General features: G+C 32.0%; 6 protein-coding genes across 6 annotated transcripts; 4 read left to right on the top strand and 2 right to left on the bottom strand.

Annotated features, from left to right (window-relative positions):
• Positions 1 to 231: 231 nt before the first annotated feature.
• LOC139096742 (protein phosphatase 1 regulatory subunit 21) lies at positions 232 to 2,155 on the bottom strand. Its single transcript, XM_070648490.1, has 5 exons — positions 1,994 to 2,155; positions 1,575 to 1,895; positions 947 to 1,506; positions 642 to 786; positions 232 to 574 (listed from the first exon to the last, which is right to left on the bottom strand). Exons 1-5 carry the CDS (start codon positions 2,048 to 2,050, stop codon positions 380 to 382), a joined length of 1,278 nt encoding a protein of 425 aa, XP_070504591.1. The 5' UTR covers positions 2,051 to 2,155; the 3' UTR covers positions 232 to 379.
• Positions 2,156 to 2,505: 350 nt separating this feature from the next.
• On the bottom strand, positions 2,506 to 5,170 carry Atg18a (Autophagy-related 18a). The gene is made up of 4 exons (XM_070648489.1): positions 4,718 to 5,170; positions 3,033 to 3,980; positions 2,888 to 2,973; positions 2,506 to 2,802 (listed from the first exon to the last, which is right to left on the bottom strand). Exons 1-4 carry the CDS (start codon positions 4,771 to 4,773, stop codon positions 2,726 to 2,728), a joined length of 1,167 nt encoding a protein of 388 aa, XP_070504590.1. The 5' UTR covers positions 4,774 to 5,170; the 3' UTR covers positions 2,506 to 2,725.
• Positions 5,171 to 5,431: 261 nt separating this feature from the next.
• On the top strand, positions 5,432 to 7,253 carry PolE2 (DNA polymerase epsilon subunit 2). Its single transcript, XM_070648496.1, has 3 exons — positions 5,432 to 5,733; positions 5,791 to 6,879; positions 6,939 to 7,253. Exons 1-3 carry the CDS (start codon positions 5,518 to 5,520, stop codon positions 7,218 to 7,220), a joined length of 1,587 nt encoding a protein of 528 aa, XP_070504597.1. The 5' UTR covers positions 5,432 to 5,517; the 3' UTR covers positions 7,221 to 7,253.
• A 64-nt stretch (positions 7,254 to 7,317) lies between these two features.
• Positions 7,318 to 9,919, top strand: Pop1 (POP1 ribonuclease P/MRP subunit). The gene is made up of 2 exons (XM_070648497.1): positions 7,318 to 7,415; positions 7,485 to 9,919. The coding sequence occupies exon 2, from the start codon at positions 7,511 to 7,513 to the stop codon at positions 9,905 to 9,907; it is 2,397 nt and encodes a 798-aa protein (XP_070504598.1). The 5' UTR covers positions 7,318 to 7,415; positions 7,485 to 7,510; the 3' UTR covers positions 9,908 to 9,919.
• Positions 9,920 to 10,042: 123 nt separating this feature from the next.
• Positions 10,043 to 11,673, top strand: Nup58 (nuclear pore complex protein Nup58). The gene is made up of 2 exons (XM_070648488.1): positions 10,043 to 10,218; positions 10,280 to 11,673. Exons 1-2 carry the CDS (start codon positions 10,133 to 10,135, stop codon positions 11,616 to 11,618), a joined length of 1,425 nt encoding a protein of 474 aa, XP_070504589.1. The 5' UTR covers positions 10,043 to 10,132; the 3' UTR covers positions 11,619 to 11,673.
• Positions 11,674 to 11,845: 172 nt separating this feature from the next.
• On the top strand, positions 11,846 to 12,987 carry LOC139096756 (zinc finger protein 449-like). The gene is made up of 2 exons (XM_070648506.1): positions 11,846 to 12,529; positions 12,584 to 12,987. The coding sequence occupies exons 1-2, from the start codon at positions 11,929 to 11,931 to the stop codon at positions 12,805 to 12,807; spliced, it is 825 nt and encodes a 274-aa protein (XP_070504607.1). The 5' UTR covers positions 11,846 to 11,928; the 3' UTR covers positions 12,808 to 12,987.
• The last annotated feature ends 11,384 nt before the right edge of the window (positions 12,988 to 24,371 follow it).

Raw genomic sequence — 24,371 nt, 5'->3', positions numbered from 1 at the left:
TATATTTCAGGATCAACCGTAGATTTTCACACAGAATTAATTAGATCTGGATTTAGGATAATTAATAATCCTAAGGCTGACGGCGGCTGTTCATGTGGTGCTTCATTTAATATCAAAATAGACTAATGCTGAATAATTTTAAGTAGAACTGGATGAAATCAGACATCCAGTAAAGTTTAGATTGAATATGTTGACCCATGCCCTTGTAAATAAATTACTCTTCGCAATACCTACTTTAATTAACATAGAACTTTCTTTTATTATCATTCATAATAATACATTTATATATAATATATAACTCATTACTAGCATTTCCAGTTAATAACGCAAAAATATGAGATAAATCGGGTCTGAATTTAAACAAAGTTATAGTAATGGTTTATCTTGTTGCGAGTTGGTCGCTCAAATTTATCACTTGATCAGTTAAAACGCAAATCTGTTCCTCATAATTCACTCTCGTCGTTATGAAGTCTTCCTCTAGTCGAACATATAACGCCTTAATATCAACAATACTCTTATCTTTCTCCTCAATTTCATCTGCCAACAATTCGATGTTATTTTTTAAAGTCTCACACTGAAATATGAAAATGTAAAATTTTAGTCATGTCATATTTGCTTTACATTTTTTCATAAATGCTTACCTCTGTCATGTAATTAATAACTTTCGACTCGGCTCTACTTTTCTCTTGAAATAGTTCCTCAAATCGTTTGCTAAAATGTTCGTACACAACTTGGTCACGGTTCAAGACTATTTCATGATCATCGTCGCATTTCGTTTCTGGAAGGCTGAAATGAGGGAATCCGTTAGAGATTATCTTAAATGTGAATCGATTACGTAATACGTAGTCAAATGACGTACGTAAATCCTTACGTAAAACTTTTACGCAAGTTTTTATGTAAAACTTGTACGCAAAATTGCACATAAAACTTGCAAGCAAATTCATACCTTTTAGACTGACATGGAGATGATTTGCTTCCACTGCTCTGACTGCTCGTCGGATAATTTACAAAAGTCGAATGATTGTTATTGGACATAGAAGATGATGTTGATGATTGTGATGAGAGTACTTTTCGTGTTGTTGATGTCGTCTGATTACTGTTATTATTACAATTCAAATTTTGCAACTGATTTGATTGCGAAACAAGATGCTCGTCCATTCTTAAGGCATCATTAATTTTGAGTAACTCATATTGCGTACGATAATGATTCAGTTCTTTTTCAAGGAATGCAATTCGATCATCTGTATGATTGGTACTCGACACAAGATTGCTAATGGGCATTGTTGAGTCACTTTTCAAACTTGTTGAATCGCCTTCACTTCCCAATTGACTTGTAGCTTCTATTATTTTCGTTTCTAACTCTGTATTTTTACTTGATAGCACCTCAATTTCCCTACGCAATTTCTTCTCTGTTTCTGAATGATTGTTACTCAATTTTGATACATGTAATTCGAGATCTTTAATACGATTTATATACATTTCAATTTCATTGTTCTTATCTGAAATCTATAAAAGCATCTTGCATAAGTATATTGGTATATAAAATTCAATTTTATGTATATAAGGAACAATACCGTTGATGATAGTTGCGCACATTCAATAATCTTTTTCTGGAAGTCTTCAAAGATTATTGGATCGATTTGATTAATGCCAATTGATGAGTTTGATTTACTGGATTTATTTGCACCACCTTTTGTCTTATTCAAGTTTTGCAGATCATCTTGGAGCGACGAAACTCGATGCTCAAGTTGTTTATTTCTAAAACTAATGGAATCAATTTCCGATTCAGTTCTTCTCAAGTTTTGATCTTTAATTCTCAAAGATTCTTCTAGTACGGATACTTTATTTCTCTCCTCAACCACAGCATTCTTCAATACTTTTGCCTGAGCCCGTAGCTAATCACAAAAATGATAAATTAAATTTTTTCATGAATTGAACGGAAAAATGGTGATAAAAGCATAAAGGAATCAAAACAAATGATTAAATATGATACCTTTGAGTATTCTGCTAGCAGCTTTGCATATTTTGGACTATTATTGTCCTCTTCCATCGCTTTTCCACTAATTTATCCACGTAGATTGCATTGAAAATTACATTTAAAAATTTTAATTATTTTTCTCTTTCAAAACAATCTCCGAGCGACACAACATGATATTGTCCTTGATATGACTGACTTGTTATATCTTGCACAACACTAATTATTGCAAATTTAATAAAACTGTCGTGTGACAGTCACATGACAAATGTAAATGACAGTGAAGATTCTTTTGTCGTATGACATTGCAACATAGTTATCACATGAATGCCACAAGATACAGATGTGTCGCTCGGGATCAAAAGTTCATCATTTCCGTTGAATTATTCAATTTTTCATGGAATAAATTTTTTTGAACGACACAATTTGAATTTTTAACCGTTATTTATTTATGTCAATAAAAAGCTGTAATTAAGTTATTACACAGGTATTCATAAAACAATGAAAATAATCATTTGGAATGTAAAAAGTTCGTTAAAATTAAAGATCAACTTTTATTAATTATCATCCATCATCAATCAATTTAATCATGATAAAATTCTATCATGAAATATCATCAATTTATAAGAAGTAAAAATACATGTTTCTGTCATAAATTGTGGTGTGGTTCTTATTTCAAAAGAAACTCTCTTGGAAAAAATTCACTTGAATAAAAAATATATATAGTACATGAAGAGCCAATTATTAATTTTATGCAATATTTATTGGAGCCGATTCTTGTCTGACGATTGGCTGTTCTTTTGATGCCTGATCGACATTCTTCAAGTCTGTCATGCGAAAAATAAAAATAAATATGTAAAAAAAAGTCCATTAGCATATATAGCTAAAGCTGTCAATATAAAGTGTATTTACCATGTTTTTTGATTAACTGACATTCGCCGCCGTCAAGAGGAATTGAATAGATGTACATGTATCCATTTTGTGATGCAACTAACAATCTATAATTAAAAGTATGAATAACAGGACATTGTCAGTCAAAAAGTATAAAAATGCAAACCTCAACGTCTTTTGGATGGTCGTGATAGCACATGTATGTTTGATTCCAGATATGGGGAGCATAGCCGATGCAAAAGCACGTCCTTGATTTAAAACATCTGTAACTTGTGTGGGTAATGCGTATGGAAGATAACTGGCAACAGTACTTTTCAAGTATCCCATCCAATTTTCATCTGATTTGTGTCCAACAACATTATTTTGATTCTGAGTTAATGCTGTACGTTCGCCTGCGATCGGTACCTTTTCTAATTTAAAAATGTGAACCGTTTCCGTATTACTACTACAGCAAAGATATTGATTGCAAAGGGAAAATGATAAGGAAGATATTGATACGCATCGCTTAACGCCACGTCGAAATTCGTAGAGCTTTGTTCCATCATTTACCGAAAAGACTCGAATAACAGTTCCTTTTTCACTTGCCGATGCAATTTCCACACCATTTAAACTGAATGCTATAGCCGCTAATGGAGAATCATGTGCTGGTATCATTGTCTTTGCATTGAGATTAACAGCATCAAAAATCTGTATTTCACCAGTAACAGCTGATCCAGGATATGCCAAATAACAGTTATCAGAGTCGGCAGCTAATGCACATATACCATTTGAATTGATTGGAGTATCTCGAATTGTATGAACGACTTTCATATCCCGAATATTGTGTATATAAAGACTTTCTTCTAAACAAACGACAAGCCGAGCGCGATTTAATTTCACAGTTTTTATTGTATTCGAATATGAGTAATTGCAAATTTCTGTTCCTTTCTTAAAGTGACATACTTTTAACTTCCTTGGTGCATTCATTGACACAAGTGCAAGCAATGAGCTACTAAATAGACGCTCAACAAGACATATATCATCTCCAAAGTTCGAGTTAAGCAATTCAAGCTGTTGATCCACATCATTTAATCCAAATAGACTGTAGGCATTCTTGTAACCAACTGATAGCGATCTACAAATATTATTTGGTATACAAAAGAAATCAATTAATTATTTTGTGTTAATTACTTTAACTTCCAATCAGTTTTGTCGTTCAAAAAATCTTTTAATTAAAGAATTGTGTCTGGAGGCAATTTCATTGATTTTTAACATTTATTAGGGATTCAAGTTTTCTAGACATATAGAATGGTCATTATGGCACAAAGAAGTGCAATTAATCTAACGCGTATTTGTGTTCATTATGCAGTCTGTATCTATTCCTTATCTCGATGTTTCATACAACGTCTATACAAATTAGTCACAGTGGATTGAAAATGAAAGTTTAATGATCTTGCGATAAAATAGTGCAGAAGAATATCTACCTAATGTATAGGAAATAAGTAGTAAGCATACAAGCGTATAGTATATTTTTCGCATTAACATGACTGACTTATTCGTAACATTTCAAGGCCATAGAATCAAAAACAAACTGAATACGACATAGACTCAATTAAAGACGCAAATTACCAAGTGCTTATCAAAATCACCTTAGGATATGTGTCTATTAACTACAATTTGTATGCTATTATTATATTATGTGACTGAATTAGACGATGCTATAAATAGATACTCATTAAAATGCAGATTATTAGGCACAAACAGACAGAAGATATTTGTTGATTTGCAGAAAAAATTATAAAATCGATAAAAACTGATTGGAACGTACGAAAGTCTGTTAAGCTAGTTCCATTATTCTTTATTTTTACTTACGTATAGTCCTGATTAAAATTAACATAACAATTTCCTTCGTCGACATTCACTGCCATACTTAATTTAATTAAATATTTTTTTCACCTTAAATTTTATCTTATTTTTTAAATTTTCTTAATTTACTTATTATATCACTTAATTGTTTGGTTATTCTATGTAAATAGTTTAATTAAGTATTAAGTTTTGTGATTTTCAACAGTTTTGTTTTTCTTTATTGGGGTATTAAAAAAAAAGTTTTTGCAAATCAATAAAAACACAAAGAAAATCAGCTGTTTTGTGTAAAGCTCTTTTTAAATTTCGCTTGATTCCTTTAATTATCTTTTATCACTACTTGTTCTATGCTTTTTACATAGCTATCTGTATGCTATAAATTAATCTTAATTATTAAACTCAACTGTTATTTATTTAATTCTATGAAAAATAATAAAAACCTTTTTTTTTGTTGGATGTATTTTAATCTAAGTAGCAATGACTTGATTACTTACAATCGACTAAAGCGCATTTTTCTGAGCTGAATCTATTGAATATCTCTTATAAACTAAATAATCCACATTAAACATTACCTTCCATTAATCTTACACAAACATGTCAATTAAGATTTAAAATTATAATCAATAATTTTCCTTAATTAAGCAGACAAACAGACAAAATGTCGACAAAACATCATTCAGAAAAATATGCTATTCACTGACTTTGGATTATACATTTACGCGGGAAAAGGTTTTAAAAATTACGAAAAACAACTCTGGAATTGAAATCAACAGTTTTGTGCAAGAAATAAATTAAATAAAGGATTTAAAATGGATGTGAATAAAATTAAGCTGGAAGTTACAAGATTCTTCAAAATGTCAGGATTTCAAATGCGATCCGAAGTAGCTTTGCTGCTTGTTGACAAAATAAAAGAATTTTCACTGGAAGATCGAAAAAAGTTTCTTGGAACTGCTTTAACTAACATCCAGAATCAAAATATTGAAAATAATTCGATAGAAATTGATAATGTCAAGTCGATTTTGAGGGTAAGCATTAATGCTTTATTAAAATAAAGTTTATTAATAGTCATTTAATTATAATAGGATTCAGCAAATCGCGATAACTTTAACGAGGAAAGTGAGACGGTATTTAGTGTAATTAATGCATTTGATATTCCATCATACGAGTATATAAAAGAAAGTAAGAAATTCATCATCAAAAAGAATCAACGAAAGCTGCTGGCACCAGCAACATCCAGATCAGAATACATCAGAAATAGATACAATACAATCTTACAGCGTATTTTAAGGCACGACCTTTTTGCACCAAATCACAATGAGAATATAAGAACGTCAGAAAATGATTCCAAAAAGTTTTCATTGAAATATGCAGAGAATCTGTTGTCAGCATCAACAGTTAATGAAGTTGTCATGCTTGGATTATTGTCAAAATTTAAGGAAGGAAAGTTCTACTTAGAAGATCCAACAGGCGCAATTCCAATTGATTTAAGTGAAGCTAAATTTCATTCAGGATTATACACAGAAGGTGGATTTATGCTTGCTGAAGGATCATACAATGACGGTGTATTAAAGGTCAATGGCTTAGGATTTCCTCCTTTGGAACCAGCAACAAGTAGTCGAGCATATTTTGGGACACAAAATTATTGGGGTGGACCTTCACCAACTTTATTAAAATATTCAAAACGCCTTCTTGACTATGAAAGACTTAATTTTGGTGCCAGTTTGATTTTCCTGTCTGATTGCTGGCTTGATGACTCAATGGTCATGGACAAACTTAAAAAACTTTTTATTGGATTTGATGACTCACCGCCAATTGCTATTATTTTAATGGGACCATTTTTGAAGAATAAAGGAAGTCCAGCGTTATTAAGAAGCAAATTTTCACAACTAGCTGATATCCTTGACTTGACATTTACGCTTAAGAATGAAACAGATATTGTTCTTGTACCTGACATTGAAGATCCTACGTCCGCAAATATTCTGCCTAGACCACCTTTACCACAAACTATTGTTCAAGACTTGATGAAGAAGCACAAAAGAGTCATTTTAGCCACAAATCCTTGTAGACTTCAATATTGTACACAACAAATTGTCGTTTGCCGTCTTGATCTGCTAAGAAAATTGTGTAGGAATACGATCAAATTCCCAGATACTGGTCAACTTGCTGATCATGTAAGATATCTATCATAATTAAATTTAGTTAACTTAATTTTGACAATTTTTAATTCCAGTTCGCTCGTACCTTGATGTGTCAAGCAAGTCTCACACCTTTTATTCAACTTGTAATGCCTACATATTGGGATTTTGATTCAGCATTAAGTTTATATCCATTGCCTGATTTAATAGTTGTTGGTGATAACAGCACAGACTTCCAGAGAACACATTCTGACTGCATGATTGTTAATACTGGTTCATTTCCTCGATCAAAATATTCTTTTAAATTGTACACGCCGAGTAGTAAAACTGTTGAAGATTCTCAAATACCAGATGATGATAATGAAAATGAAGCTTAATTTTATGTCTATAATCAATAAATTAATTAAATTTGTGCCTTTTGAGAAAGATTTTGATTTTTAATCCGTTAAATTTATTTTCAAATTTGTGGATATTAACTAACGGCTATTTAAAATTTGAAAATGTGGGCATTTTTGAAAGAGCCGAAAACGTAAACACACATGAAACTTTAACAAAATATTAAATTTTATAAGGTAAATCATTGTTTATTAACATATTTAAGTAACTTAGAGAACTATTTAATTATTATTCTATTCATTCAGCCTTTAGATAAGTCAAATCAATAAAGATGAGCAACAATAACGGTGAAAGCATGGCTGATAAAAAGCGAAAATCTGAAACGATTAATATAATTAAGCATGTAGGTGATAGAATAACGGAACTGAAGAAAATATACAATGATGTGAATACAAGGAAGTCTGAAATGTTAATACATCAACTGCTGCCGAATCACATAAGGCGAAGAGGAATGTCACACAATCCAAAAAGGCTGCCTAAAAGATACAGAGCTGCTCACATCAATCAAATGCAAAAATCTGGACTAGAGAATAAGCCAAAGAAGAGACCGTCCAGAAAATATCGTCGTAGACCAGTTAATTTAATGAAGGAATATAATAGACGAAAGTTGAGGAATGTATGGCTTGAAACTCATATTTGGCATGCAAAACGGTTTAAAATGAAGGATCTGTGGGGCTACAAAATTCCATATTCATCCACAAACAAGAGATTTAGAGCATCTTATAAAGCAATTAAAAGTCACTGTCTAATTCAAGACATTAGTTACTATTCATGCATAGAAGTTACTGGTGATTTGCCAATTCTAACTGACAAATTCTCAAAAATCACATCAAAAGATTGTGGATTAACATTGACAGCAAAATGTTATTTAAATGGAACTAGAGAAGGTCAAGTTACTGTTTTTAAAAAAGATTCTTATCCATATAAAGCAATAGCACCAATCTCATTTATGTGGAAGCAAAATGACGAGTCTCGAAAGACAATCTGGATATTTGTTCATCCAAGTGCTTATACTGAATTATTAAAGGAACTTGTTGATCTTTTTGAGGCAGTTAGTGATCAAAATCTAAAAGAGACATTAATAAGAAATCCAAAGTATTTAAATTCACTTATGAATATTGAGATTGTGGAATTAAAGGATACAATCAATAGATATCGATTAACTGGACCATTCTCGAATACAGTCATCACTAAAACATTCAACATGGCTGATAAGAATCAAGAAACTTGGCTTAAAAACTACATTAATGAAAATCCATCATTTGAAGGAATTTTTGATCAACAAGTGGCTATTTATGATAGTTTAAGGAACACAACGTCATCATTTGAGTACCAAACTAATGGTGTCCTGAGTCTGATAGTCACAGATCCCAGAACAAACCGCTTAACTGCACAAAAAGTCTTCCATACCCAAAATGACACATTTAATAGCGGTAATTATATTCTGGATATTCCAAAAACAGCATCATGTTCTCCTTTATGGAATAAGGAGCTTCGAGATGAGATATTTAAAACTAAATTACCAAACAGTGAATTAAATAAATTACGAAATGAGAAGCAATTACTTCCAGCAGTTGCAGCACCATTTGAAAAATCCTTACAGCCAATTCCCATTATTTTAATACAACGTGGACATTTATCATCATTAAATGATAGAAGAAGCAATAACTTGGGTGATGGATGGGATATAATTGTTCCTGCTGGTTATGGACTAAGCACTTGGCTGACGCTTATCAAGTTTGGCGCACGAGTTGTTGCTGGTTTTGAGGAAAATAGTGTAATTATGAATGAGATAAAAGTTGACATATTTCAGCCAGATACAGTGATGGGAATTAAGGAATATGAGCGTATTGGAAGCGACGAAACAGAAAAATACTTCAAAAAGCCACCAAATAAGCGCATTAATTACAGAAAATTCAAGATCTCATCGCCATTCAAACTTCCATTTAAGGAACTAATTAATGAATGGAGTAAAGGAACTGAAAATTTTTATATATTAAGGAACAAGTCACTCTTAAATGAATTAAATACTGCAATACTAAAATGCAATGAATTTAATTTCGAAAAGATTGATTCGAATGCCTTAATTCCAATATTCATGACTAATAACGGTGAATATAGAATGTCCAAAGAATGCAATTTTGGACTAATTTGCTTGCCAAGATGCAGAGACATCAAGCGGTCACTAGAACTTGACTACAAGAAAATCAAGGAACCAATTTTAATAGAGGAAAGTGGACATGATGAAACCGAAGGAATGCGCAAAAATGTCAGATTCAATCACAAGAAGCTGTTGAAAAGATTAAGGAACCGACGAGTAAAAGCCAAACGGAAGCTTCAAGCAGTTTCTGAGAAATTTGTCAAGATCCAGAAAAGTCAAACTGAGAATTTAATTGAAAAGTATTTTAAGGAAATGTGCGAGCTGTGGTTGCCAAGTAAAACCTCATCCATAAGACATCAATGCTCTCGAGAGGTCATTGGATACATCTCAAATTCGTATTTTAGGTACTCAGATGGAAAAGTTTGTGCTACAGGATATTTGACATGTGATGGATTGAAAGCTTTAATGGATATTTTCAAAAAGTTCAAAAAATTAAAGCCATTTGCTCTTACTAGAGCTACAAATAGCAAGAACTATTTTAAAGCCAATTTTCATGTTAATTTTTGATAAAAATTTATTTACCGACTTAATAAAATTTGAAAATTTTAACGACTTTTCTAAATTTAAATGTTTTTTTAATAATACCCACTTTTATTCAGAAAATAACGATCTTTTTAAATTTAAACAGCTGTTAAGAAGCGCTTTTTAATTGCGTCAATTCTAACCACATTTCTACTTATTTGTTTAAATTCCTCGAGTTATTTCACAAAATCTAATTAAAAGTAGTTAAAAATGTCGGGTTTCTCATTCGGAACACCTCAAACGCCTCAAGCGGCAACAAATACAGCACTTCCAACATTTGGAACACCACAAACCACGTAATAACTTACTTAAATTTAAATTTTTTTGTATTTCATAAAATTTTGTTTTGTTTTTTAGAGCATCCATTCAACCAACTTTTGGAAGTACACCAGCAGCAAGTACTGGAACTGGATTAACCGGTGGATTTTCATTCGGAGGACCGGCAAAACCAGTCACAGGCTTTGGAAGCCCAATGCCAAATCCAAATAATCCATTAACTTTAACTAATAATCCAATGCAAAATACAAATCCATCATTAACTACATCAACGCCTGCTCCACCTAGTTTCCAGCTTTCTACACCAGCCGCCACAACGACTACTAATTTACTTGGTGCAAGTGCAACACCAATTTCAGCAGTGGCACCAATCACAAATAATCAATTTTCATTTGGTACTCCTGCTACAACTACAGGAGCTCCTTCATTCAATTTCGGACAAACTTCTAGTGCTCCTACCACATCCGTACCAAGTCTTTCATTGGCCACATCTGCTGTACCAAATGCGCAGCCTAGTTTATTTGGTGGAATTACTGCAAGTACAGCTTCAGTTCCAGTTCAAACTACTCAGCCATCCACAAACTCATTTGTAGGACTTGGTGGAATCGATATGAGTGCCACACAGCAACAAAAAGTGTTGACTGAAGGGAAAGTGGAAGTAGCTAAAGAAACTCTTGTTCCAAGTCAAATTGTTCAGTCAATTGAGGATTTTAAAACTTATGTTAAGAACCAGAAAACTATTTCATCCGAAATTTCTCGTTCATCTGATAGGAAGTTAAAAACAGTCACGGATGAGATTCAACGAATGAATTGTGTATTACAAGAAGCATCAAACAACATCGATAACAACAATTCAGCTTTAAGGCATTTAAGGAATGAGACTGCAAAGGTTATCGAAAATGCGGATATGGCTCAAAGAACGCATGAAACGCCTGTAGCTTTACAATTTGAAAATGTCATGCCACAAATTTACTTCAGAGATTTAATTCAGAAATATGAAACAGATCTTTTGAACTTGAAGCAACAAGTTGAATTGACGGAAAAACATCTTCAGTCATTAGCAAATCCACAAATTTTTAGTGCTGAAGATTTAAAGAAAGGCTTACAGCAATTGTATGAAAGTTTTATTGCATTAGCTGGTAGATTACAGGAAGCTCATTCTAAGGTGGAGACACAAAAGACAAAATATCTTGAGCTTCGGAAAGTGATGCTTAGAGATACAACAAATGTATTTGAGGAAAAGGAATCGACGTCAGGAAATAAGGATGCAAAAATTCAGTATGGACCAAATGCTTTTTCACAAGACACTCAACTAGGATATCTTAATATGTCGTTCCAAAAAGCCCAACAGCATCAAACAGCACCAGGCAATTTCTCATTACAGTCAAATCCAAGTTTCAACTTCATGACCAAAATGTAGAAATGTAAAATTGTGTCTGAAATAAAATTTTAAGATTTTGTGAAATTTCAACGTATTTCTTGAATTTGAATTGATTTGCTAAACGTTTTTATTGCAGTTCTAACGCATTTCTTGAATTTTAAATTGATTTATAGCAGTTACAGCAGTTTAGGTTTTTTCGCGCACTTTTTCGTTTATGTTTTTTAAAATCAAAATGACAGTTTACTATGAAGAAAAAATAAGTTTCACGTATTTAAAACGAGGTTAATTGATTAAAATTTAATTTTACAAGTTTTTTTGTGTTAAATTGACATTTATACTATAACTAAAGATGTCTCAAGTTGAAGAACATTCACAACAACCGAAAACATCTCAAGAAAGACGAGCAATTGAAAATCTTCGACTATATTCTTACATGGAAGATAATTTTACAAGAATTTTCAGCTTACTGGCTCCAATAATGTCATTTTCCATCCAAAATGAGACTCATATTCGTCAAATCATGTTTAGTCTACAACATCCAGATGCTAATCAAGTAAATCAAGAATTTGACAATCGGGAATTTGTTCAAAACATGATGAAAAGTAATGACAAAGACGCTGGATCTTCTAATGGTCAAACATCAGAGGAATCTACAGCTAAAATCCGGCAAAATGACATTCAAATGACTGACAATGTTGAAAACAATCAAGACGAACCGAAAGCTGGAACTTCATCTGATGATATTAAAGATCATCCAAGTCCATCGACTTCTAATGAACATCAATCGCCTCAAAGTGACGAAATAGTTAAGCCACGTCGAAAACGCAAGTTGAATGATGAAAATCCAGTCGTTATTCATTGTACTGACTGTAATCAAGTGTTTCGAAAAGGAGATGGAAATTATACGCGTCATCTTAAGGAAATGAAGTGTAGTCCTCATGGATGTGCAGGTATAATAAGTATTGATTTTAGTAGAGCCATTTGTACATTACTTATTATTTCAGAGTGCGGAAAGCGATTCAAGAAGAAGTCGTACCTAAACATTCATATGGCTATTCATACTCGCACATCCGAGGAGCCATCGCCAAAAAAGAGTCGCGTTAAAGACGATGAAGAAGAATTGCCTACACCAGTTGATTTGAGCATTAAAAAGGAAAATCAAAGCAACAACTCCGAGTTCTTCAGCTTCTTGAATCTTTATGAAAATAATCGTCCTGAAGATAATTAAGCCTTTGCGTCCTTAATTATATTAATTTTCACTTTATTATCCCTCTCTTTATTTTTTTTTTGTTGTTCCTTAAAGCATTTAAGCTTACGTACAGGATATTTTCACGTGCATAGTCATGTATAACGATTTACAATAATTCTCGTATTGATATAAAAACTCAATAAATTACAATGAACAAATGTACACAAACAGGCTCAAAAATATTACATTAATTACGATTTAATTGATATTTTTTTACGATGGACATAAATGCTGTATTCATGAGTGTGACAGCCAGGGAGACGAGATAAATTATGATGGGAATAATAACAGCCACATGAGTTACAGTCAGTTGCCAATAAGAACAGAACATTCAAAAAAGATAGACGGCCATAGCTACCGAAAATTAAGAAATTCCAGTCCTTAATGATTTTTGTGATATGCATATGTAGATATGAATGTAATCATGTACAATATCATAAAAAGGGTTTACTTCTCTCTCACAAATTTTCATCATCATGAATGCTGTTGCAGCTCTTTTTATTACATATCATTGTTATCATGAAACAATAGAATATTTTTACTTCAAATGAATAGAGACAAAACGTGCAGGGAGTGCAATTTAGGGATGAAGTAATTAAAGCGCTTAATCCAGAAATGTAGGTCTGCAACCCTCAATAAGGTACAGCCAAAACCTGCAGGCTTGCGCGTCGTGTAGATCTGCGGTTCAGTGCCGAGTGCCTAAGTATTGAATTTTGAAGAGGCAAGCTTTGTGTCCTGCAAGTTGCTAAATTCTAGTTCAATAATTTTGGATCACCTAAATAACGGCTAATTAAAATTCAAATTTTTGCATCAAATGAAGCAAAAATTTTGAATTCCGAATTTCCGTTATTTTTCAAACTTTTACATAAAGCAACAAATTGACAGATCTCATAGACAAAAAGCACACGATAGCACAAAGCACTCAACAGATATGCACAAAAAGATATTTTTCAACATGTTGAAGCTATTAGTTCAACCAGATTTTATATGTTTTCAAAAATAGTCGAGTACTTTCCTCTGTTGTGTGCTGATGAATAGCATTCCGTAAATGAACTTTTTTCATAAATTTCTATAGAATCCCCTTTTTTTATTCTAACAAAAAAATTGCTTCTCTCTCTGTGTGTACATAAAAGTCTAAAGTTTTTCCTCTGGTTTCACATTTTTCATCCTAAACTATTTTTTTCATCAGGTCATAGCTGTCTATGTCCAAAAAAATATTATTATTTTCATAAACACAGCAAGCTTGAAAATCATGAAATTTTATTAAAATTATATATAAATTGACTCCTATCGCCTATATCTTTAATTTGATCCATTTTGATCCTATTGCCGTTTAGAGAGGCAATGCTTGTTCATTGCCAAATTAGTCCTCGGAGTAAAATTTATAAAATTTTAATGGATAAACATTTTCGAATCCTTCTCTCTCTGATGCTTAATTTTTCCCTCGTTTTGCATGACCTGCTTAACATTCATTGCATAAACTCTCCCAGCTCTTTTTTTTATTGTTTAATTAAATAAAGGTTGAAAATGAGCAAAAATTTTACGGTCTTCAAAATGAGTATTCTTCGAGGGCAGATATCAATAAAAATCAATTTCAGATCACTTAATTCCTTTCGTTCTATGGAATGTTATATAGATTTTGTAGCCTGAAGTCATTTGATTATTTAACGATAAATTTTTATGAAAAGGTATCTTTAAAATTTTATAGACGAATTTTAGAGGCAATGAAAAGTTTTTAATGCATAAGTTTGAATTTGGTATGATGATCAATAGCGCCTTTGAGCTTCAGATTTTATTACCATACATATGGCATTGTTTACTTTTAGGGGTCGTTCAGAAGTTACGTATGTTCAATAGACATTTAGCATACTCACCTAAATGAGCGTTTTCATGAGTTAACATCACGTAAGGCACACGGGGGAAATTTAGAATTGGTGTCTGCGACAGTCAAAAACCGTACAAATTATTGATAATTTGTATGATTTTTCCTCCAAAATCATACAAATGATCAAGAATTTGTATGGTTTTTGCATGTCACAGGCACCTGTTTTGCAACTCTGGATAGAATTGGTCGAAAATCCAACTCCAAGCATGCTTGACTTTGGTCCTAAGTCAGATTCCATGAAATTCAGCCTCTGACCAGAGTCAACCTAGTCTGATCTGAAATCGGATTTCATGGAATCCGGCAGGATTTTGAATTCAGGTAGACATGATCTAATTTTACTTTGTTTTGTTTTATTCCAAATTTAAAGATGCAGGAAGAATGAAGCATTTGGTATCGGCTATTGGCAAAGGGTAACCATCGATAGATCCAGTTTTAGACGTCAACTGAGAGACGCCATGGATCACTGCGTATCTGTACGGCCAGCAAAGTAAGTACATAAGCAAGTATGACGAATGTAGGAAGGAAAATTCGTTTCCAATGTAGTCCTTTAGGGTAATTATTTTTGTTTTGGTATGTAGATCTGTGGCCATAGATTACAATTGATCTATACGGGAAATGAAGAAGAGATGTATATAGATTAGTGATATCAAATCGAAATTTAATTGCAACTAGCTTTCAGCAGGTAAAATATAAAGTTATTGTTATTAGGGCTTGCCTCTGTATGTAATTTGGTCAAATCTTGTTACATTGAGAACAATTCCCAAGAATTAATTTTGTAGTATCTCAACTTACCGTAAATAAGACATTCCGACATCAAGAGATCATCAACTCCTCTTCAATCACACCACCTCCATCCAAAAAAAGGTGTTAAGGTATAAAAATCGGATCGATTTAATAAAAATCTTATTTCAATCTTCAAACTTTTATTACGAAATTTATTTTTTTAATTAAATTTCATCTGTTCACATACATTGAAGCATTTTTAAGTATTTAATTAATTCTTTCACTCCTACTCTGCTTATAGAGATTAATACTTTATCTTCTTCTTGTTCCTAACAACCTAGAATCTTTTTTTTTCTTAATTGTACGAAAAAAATTGCAATTAAATTTTTTTAATTTAGCTTTATCGCTTTTTTTGGCGCTACGCATGTGCTGCTTATGCTGTGTCTTTAAGAATCATGCAAGGCAGAGAGCACATGAACATGTCAGAGGAAAGAAAACTTTATTAAATTCTTAAGGCAATTAGCGTTAATTTCTACGTAAGAGATAAAAGGGAAATAAGTGACATTACTTCTTCTTCTTCCTGATAAAAAGTCATTTAGGGATAAATTTCATTAATTTTGTCTCTCATAATGTGAAGCTTTTAAGTTCAGTTTTATGCGAGGGAACTTTTCTTATTTCATCATTTATGATACTTTTTTTTGTGTCATTATGAAAGGAACTTGAAAAAGTATCGTAAAACTGAAAGGGGTTAGTTCATTTATGTTGTCTAATGATTGAAGGATAGGATGAGATTTGAGGTTATAAGATGAATTGGGTTCGATCAAGACAATGGGCTGTTTATCTTAAGTTGCCTTCTTTGTACAAGTTGATTTCGGAAATGGTCGGTTGTAAGCCTTACCATCCTCTAGCCTGATTGTGGGTCTGCCTTCTTTCTGGTACGGTCCTTTGGATAAGCTTTTACTCTGTTCTTTAATGTAGTTATCCCGGCACATAGCTCGGTCGCCATTGATATGTTCATCGATATCAGAGAAGACCACAAGTAAGTCTAATTTTGACATTTGGGCAGTTTCGGAATCAGACTTCGGCATCCCCAAGTTAATTAAGACAATGGGCTTAAAGACCTAGAACACTAGTCAAAAATGGGATTCAAATCACTTGCTTACTTACTTACAGGAACGATGCTCTCGTTCCTGTCTTGCTACAAAATGCTTTTTATCTGACTGTATTGCTGGCTAAAGCTTGTACAAATTCTCAGTGTTGACATCTAACTGACATTCCTTCATTAACGTCCTACACCATGTATTCAAATCACTTATTTGACGCTATTTCAGGCTGTGTAAAAAAAAGACAGTTGAAAAATGCTCTCAAACTGCTCCAGTTGTGTGTTAGACAAGAATTGATCAACGGTCGTTTAATATTTGAAATTTTTGTTAGCAACTTCAGTTGGTTGATTTCCCCTTTCATTGTTGTAAACCCCTTTTTGCAATATTTAGTCTGTTTTCAATCGTCAAACAATAAACATCTTTTATATTGTCAAATGACTTATTTACACATATAAAGCTTTACAGAAAAAGCTATATGATTACAATGAGTTTAGTACTGTATTAATATCACTGTCTCAGTGTCACTGCAATGATAAATGTCACCCAGCTCCCAATTCTTTCTCAATAAATTTTTTTAAAGACATTATTTGTTATCAAGTCCCATTAGTCTCTTGCGATTCATTATTTTCAATCTCTTTAATGGTATAAAGAACAATAAAGGTCTTTCTTGAATGCACACAACAAGTTTATGCCACACAAAACAAAAAAATATAGACACAAATGAGAATTTTTGCTTGATTCTTAATAATGGATGCTGTGTAGTTCATTTCACGAGAATTACATAACAGATGATTATCATGGAGATGGAAGAATAATTTTCAATGAGTATTAAACAATAAGACTTGAACTTCAGCATCAACCACGACACTGTGTGTCAATTTGAAATAAAACAATTTCATCTCGTTTTTCTCTTTCTTTCCTCTTTTTTAGCTTAATTTATCGCTATGCTTTGCTTTTTGATTTCATTCTGACTTAATAGGTAGACTTGATGTCTACATGACAATTTTAATTAAAAATTGAAAAGTTTAAGCATTTGCTATAAAGTTATATGAAATTTTAATTTGCTTAGATAACGAATAGAGTACCTAAGTGAGTAATTGAGTGTAAGGAAGTTAAGAGCTATTGTAGAAGTGCAAACAAGTACTGGATGTGTAAATACATATTACGGATGATTGATTTTCGAGTATATGTTCATAAAAACTTTTGTTACTCGTTTGTTAAGGCAATTTTATTGAATTCAAACAGGTTGAGAGGAATTTAGGAATGTTAGCCGATCCTAACAGGCAAAGAGCATGTTCTCGATAACTTGTTCACCTTAAATATACTAGATAAGCATGCTCGTGAGCGTTGCTCTGGCTTATTCTGCTCTTGAGAGTACAATCCTTGCCTTCTAGGGCGAACGACACAAATTAGACAAAAGCAGCAATAAAAAATTCTTTTGAAATCGATTTAAACTTCTAACTTTGTTTTTATTGCTATTTCTGATGTGAAATATCATAGATTACTAAGTTTTTGTCAAAAAATTTGAAAATTTTTGGTTTTTCTAGATAATTTGTTTCGAAATTTACCAAATTCTGTCTTTTGGTTTGACTTTTTCAATGTTTTTGTATTTTTAGTCAGCTTCTATATCTTTTTATGTTGTTTTCTTGTTTTTGTTCTTGAAATTTTCTTCAACCTGGTTTTTCTCCAAATTCTACTTAATCCAAACCAATTATTCTGCATGCTTCTTTATGATCTTTAACTCTTAAATCATTAGCAAGCTTTGCAAAATTTAAAAGTTGTTGAGAATCATTAAAATTTTCAGTTTTTCTTCGTTTATAAAATTTTGAGGTTAAATGCTACTTTTCAACTTTAACCGAAATCAAAACCTCATCAACTGCTTCTTTGTAGTCTATCACTAAGAAATTTGCACCCAACAACTTATTTAATTTAAGCAACACAGCATGAAGAAACATAAAAATTGAAAACTTTCGTTTGAAAATTGAAAACAATAAGAGACGGAAAAACCGGAAAAACAAAAGGTAGAGATTTTTCTTTATTCTAGATTTTTCATTATTATGTCAGGATCTCGTCAGGATATTAAAAGTATCATGAATGAGGGAGAATTTATTATGATAATTAAAAATGGCAAAATAAGCACAAAAGTATAAAAAAAGTGAGTTGGGGATGAACATAAACAAAGAGGTTTCGGGAGGGGGATATGTCTAGGGGAGGTGATGAATTTAATTTAATAAACATTCGACTAATTAATTTTGCATCACTATGAATTCCATCCTTTTTGTGTTGCATTGGCTGTATTTTAATGAACTCAAAGGGATTGCTATTAATTAAAGAAAGGAATAATGTTAATATACAAACTATTTTGATTTTCATGCTGTTCATATGCTGTATATGTATAAATATTTCATGTCTTAAATACCGAATGAATCGTCCATCCACAACTTTTCATTCATTCATTCAATTCTCATACCTTTTTTGTCTAAAAAAATTTTGTATGTCTGGAATGTTATTTTATTTTTCTTTTTCCTTTTTCATCATTTTGGAAATGAAAATTGCTTTTTAGTCAGTCAAGTCTTGTGAACCATAAAAAAAGTCCTCTCAACTCAAGATTTGAATTAAAAACAGAAATTGTTTTTAAAAATTTTTCAAGTTATTTCATGTTGATATGACGTTTTGGGTCATAGGACGCATGTTTTTGAGGGAAGTTAGGCTTTTTGAACCAGTGCTATCCCAACTGTGTGCTGTAGAAAATGCTCAGGTGTGTCGCGAAAATTTTCTTCAATCAAAATGTCTTGTGACTCAAAAAAGTTTTGACAACACTGCTTTGAATTGAAGAAATAGCTGTTTAAGCATCGATATCACAATGATGAACATTAGACACTGATAGGAGTGGCTTGAAGCTAGAGCCAGTCAGGAGCATAGTCTGAACCCTCGCCAACGAAGAAGGTAAGTACTCAAGTTGAAATAAGATTTACACAGATTTTTTAAATTTTGAAATGATCACTTTAGTAAAGCAAAAAAAGATGCAACATTTCAAAATTTAAAAGTTCGTTAAAATAATTCAACGAATTAAATTGATTTAATTTATGAAATTAGTGATGCAAACGAAGATGCAAATTTTTAAAATTTTAAAGCTGTTTAAAACTTAGCAATGAGCTTAATTTCAATGAAGCAAAATGAAAACGGAACTGAAAAATTTCGATTTCTCAACTTGTCGCGAACTTTAAGCATTTATATTTAGATGCTCTTAAAATCCAAAATTAATTAAATTAATAAATTTGAAATGTTACGTTTTTTCTTACGTTTTTACGTACGTAAAAATGTTAACCGAGTGACGCATTTTTTGCAATTTTAAGCTTAACTAAGTGTTTTAAATCTTAAAAAAGAATGCATCAAGTATTAGAAAGACTTTAGACTATATTTGCAATGCAAAGTTGAGCAATTAATGAAATATTTTAAATGTTGTAAAAAAAAATTTCGTAAAGTTACGGATGTTTTTTGACAATTCTCTCTTAATAGCCATTTATTCTACACTTTTTTAAAAGGAAAGATTTTTTATACATCTTTAGTTTAAAAAAATTAAGAATTGGGACGTATTTAAAGAAATATTGCAAATCAAAATCTTTTTATAGAGTCCATATTAAAATAACGATTTTCAGAAATTCGAAACCTCATTTTTACGAAGTACTCATTTTTGCGAATGACTCATTCAATATATATATATATATATGTGGTCATACGGAAAAAAATCGCCCCAAAATCGCCCCAAACAAAACTAATACATTGACAAAAGATAAATTTGAATTTCAAATAACGGTTACGAAAAATGTTAACAAACAAGTTTTTGCAAAGTCGATTTAAAGAACAGTCGACGTTTCTTTAACGTAACTCCCAGAATTCTTCAAGATATTCGTCGCAATCAATGTACGAAAATAAAAATTTCATAACCTTCATTTGAAATTCAATTTTTTTACGTACTGTAAATTTTGTCATTGTGTTAGTGTCTTTTCAAAAAAATAACCGTCATTTTTCCGTATGACCACATATATATATATTGGACTCATTTTTACGAAAAATTTTGTTCTTCATTCATCTAAATTTTGAATAAATTTCAAATTTTGAAAAACCGTTAATTTACCAACACATTTTTTTGATAAATTTCGCAGTAAAAAAGTTCAAAAATGAACTAGTATGAATTCTCACAATAGCTAGATGTATTAAATGTAATAAAAACTTATTTTTGATATTTTTTTTATCAATCAGAATGCGTTTTGGACCTAACGGTTTTTCTAAATTTGAAATTTATATTGAATTTGTATGAAGAGAAATTTTTCGAAAAAATGAGTCATTCGCAAAAATGAGCATGTCGTAAAATGAAGATTTCGTAAAAATGAGGTTTCGAATTTCTGAAAATCGTTGTTTTAATATGGACTCCTTTTTATAGCATTTTTTCACTCATGGATTTGCTCTGAAGTAGCTTGAAATCTTCTGCAATTTAGTAAAGCAAAAAAGATGCAAAATTTCAAATTTTAAAAGTTCGTTGAAATTGCCCAACAAAGCCAATTGATTGAAATCTAATTCCTCAATCTAGTCTACCCTCAAAAACTTGTCTTTAAGTAAACAGATACTCCTTTGTCTTGTCAATTCCTATCCACATTGATGAAATATCAAATGACACAATAAGACTGAATCAATTACCTCAAGTCAAAGTTACTACATAAATCACAATTTTTGAGTAAATACCTGTACATTAGTAACAGAATGAATAAAATAAGGGAAGTACAAATAGCAGTGGAATGAGATAGCTAGATGGATGTATGAAATGAAATACTGAATGTTTATTCCTACAAAAAAAGCTTTAATTACATTCACGTTCACTAAATATCATAATTTTTTTTGTAATTTTCATCAGAACGTCGAGCAGATTGAATTTGACAATAGCACTCTTGGCACGTGATCTGTTAAAATTTTGTGGATATGATAGGTAACAAAGACGAAAGAGTGTGAGTTGGTAAATTAAGAGCAGGAGGGTAGAACATAAAAGGTACTTTCTTTTTCCGTAAATGCTTCGAAATGAGAGAAAAAGAATGGAAAAATTTGAAATATTTTTCGCACGTTGTGTACTTTTATTTGTGAAATTGGATGGAATGGGGAAGGGGAGATGTATATACATTCATTTGAGGCACTGTAAAAGAGAATTTTTTAAATGTTTTGCTTGAGGGTGTTTTATTTTTCATCCACCTTGTTGTTCATTAGGTACCTTTTGTATAATGTTTTAAGCCAGTGTTGTTTGCTCAAATGTCTTTAACTGTTCTGATTAAATTTAATTGCCGAGAGCAGACCCCGCTATTTACCGCTATTACTCGAACTAAATACATTTTTTAGCCGGTGCTAAAGCAATCTCTTTCTCTGGGTTCAGATAAATTTTTGCGAAAGGCACACGTCGTGAAAAAGACAGAAAATAGTGTCAAGTTAGCGCTGCTCTTGCATGCCCATGTACGAAGTCAGTCGAATACGACTCTTAGTTAAATTTACGCCAAATTGGAAACACAATTTTACGAATTTTTAAAACCGTGTGACTTATAGGATAGGCTGTTACCGAATTTGATTCAAAAATTTGGGAACCTTAGACGATTTTGTGTATGTCTACATAGAATTTTACTTCCTTTTTTGTTATTAACTCACAGTCACACCCCTAGCAGTTAAAGAGCTTACTCTCAAGAGCAGAATAAGCTGAGACTAAAAGCAATGCTCAAGAGCATGATCATCTAGTGCATTTGAGGTGAGCAAGCTCTCGAGAGCATGCTTTTTGACTGTTAGGGTACACTTCGCATTCTTAACCTTGATACATGACTGTTGATAAAAATTTATTAATCAACAATTTGCATTCGATATATAGCCCAATTGTTCAGATAAAGTACAAGCACAATTACAAGTGGAACAAGCTTCAATGAATCAACCTTATGTCTAGTTAAAGCTTGACATTTGACGAGCTTGCCATGAAAAGTCAAGTTAATTGGAGGAATCTGTCATTAAGAGTCAAGTTCGTTGTTTGAAATTGGGTCGAGCAATCGCAGCCTGTTCCACTTAGGAATTAGTTTCGATCAAGTTTCAATTCTGTCTGGTTATTTGAGCATTTTGCCATAACATGACCAAACCAACTGAAACCAACACTGCTTCCAACATCACAATTATAGAAAAATTATTTTTTGTTTCCTCTTCAAGTAAAACTTCATCAGTACGGTCGCATTCAAAAGACACGATTGAATAGAAAAAAAGTTTCTCATCACTTGATGAAAAATTGATTTTACCTATTGGCTGCTTTTGTTCATTTCATTTCACATTGCTTTCATCATAAGCACCAACCAGCAACACACAAAAATATAATTTATATCACTTCCTTTTCATTCTTATGTTTCGGAACGGAAAGTGGAAATTTCCTTTCTTTCATAGTTGGCGCTTTGAAAACTTCTTTTTTTTTGCTACTTACTTTGCTCAACTCAATGAATGGATGAATGGAAGATTAAGAGGATTAAAGGAAGTGATAAATCAGTGAGTGTTGAAACACTTGTTCATCGTTTGAGAAACAACAAGAACTCGAAATAATAAGAAGAACTGCTTTTTATTAGTTTTTCCATCCATTCCTCACTCTCTCTCTCTACTTCAATTATTTCATTTAATGAAGAACGTAAAGTATAAATTTCTATGACAGCAATTTCTCGACTGTGTGTTAATTAAAAAATATTTTCTATCTCATTATTAATAATTCCTTTCAATAAGGAGAAATCGTTCGTTTCCAATTTTTTTATTTTATATTTTATTTGCGCGTCAATTATGATGAAAATAATAAGAGGATTACTATCTCTTAGTTGGGGATAAATATGGCGCAGTTTTTTCGTGACAGAGGAATTAAAGGCAAATCAAAGGACATGATATCAATGACAACAATCAATAGGCTCAATGAAAAATCATCTTACAGACAAAGTTGGTATCAAAAGATCTATTTTACTTTGTTCGGATTTTACTTCCTAAACAACCAAAAAGGAATGAATTTAGGTGCAGGACCATTGTGGAAATATATCAGTTCTTTGGGGATGAGATTGCAAAGCGAATTAAACTGAAAAAGCTTCGATTTACTGGACATTTTATTATGTCAGATACCAGGTCAGACACCTGTGAAAGCTCCATTAAGTAAGGTCTCCAGATGTCAGATCTGATCATTTTAAGATGACAAAAATCACGTAGGCCGCCTAAGAACACTAGGAAAGAAACTGTTGAGAGAAATATTGTTGCTCGTGGCATAGGAAGTTAGCAAATGAAAACCGGCAATATCAGGAGATACCTTTGGGAAGTAGCGAATGAAAACCAATCTGTATTGCCAGTGAAGTAAGCCAGCATGTACAATAGAAGCATCTACTATAGCTTACTACTACTTAGATATGAAACGTTTCAAGCAAATCGATTGAATACGACAGTTACATATAATTCGTAAAAGGACAACTGAAATATTATTCCTGTCGAGTATTGAACCCATGATAACAGGGTCGGTGTTGTAATTATTAGGTAACGAAGTCCTAAACCATTATGTCACTGAGCCACTTTAACAAGCTTTATATTAGAAATCTTAATTGGCTGAAAGCTTACTTGAAACAAACGTGAGTGTTGGATAGATGTAGAATAAATCCAATGATTTCCAGACAAACCACCACAAACCAAAACTCACATTGCATGAGAAATACGCTAAAAATAAATAAACAAGGAATCGAATCAGAAGAAAATAAAAAAAAGAAAGAAAATAAAAAGATAATTTTTCAATATTTCTTCCTCCCAAT

Source organism: Chironomus tepperi, unplaced genomic scaffold (assembly GCF_022539635.2).
Source record: "Chironomus tepperi strain 1889 unplaced genomic scaffold, CSIRO-AGI_Ctep_v1 contig_401, whole genome shotgun sequence".
Classification (NCBI taxonomy): domain Eukaryota; kingdom Metazoa; phylum Arthropoda; class Insecta; order Diptera; family Chironomidae; genus Chironomus; species Chironomus tepperi.
The sequence above is the reverse complement of the archived record's forward strand: the minus strand, read 5'-3'. Positions and strand labels throughout refer to the sequence as shown.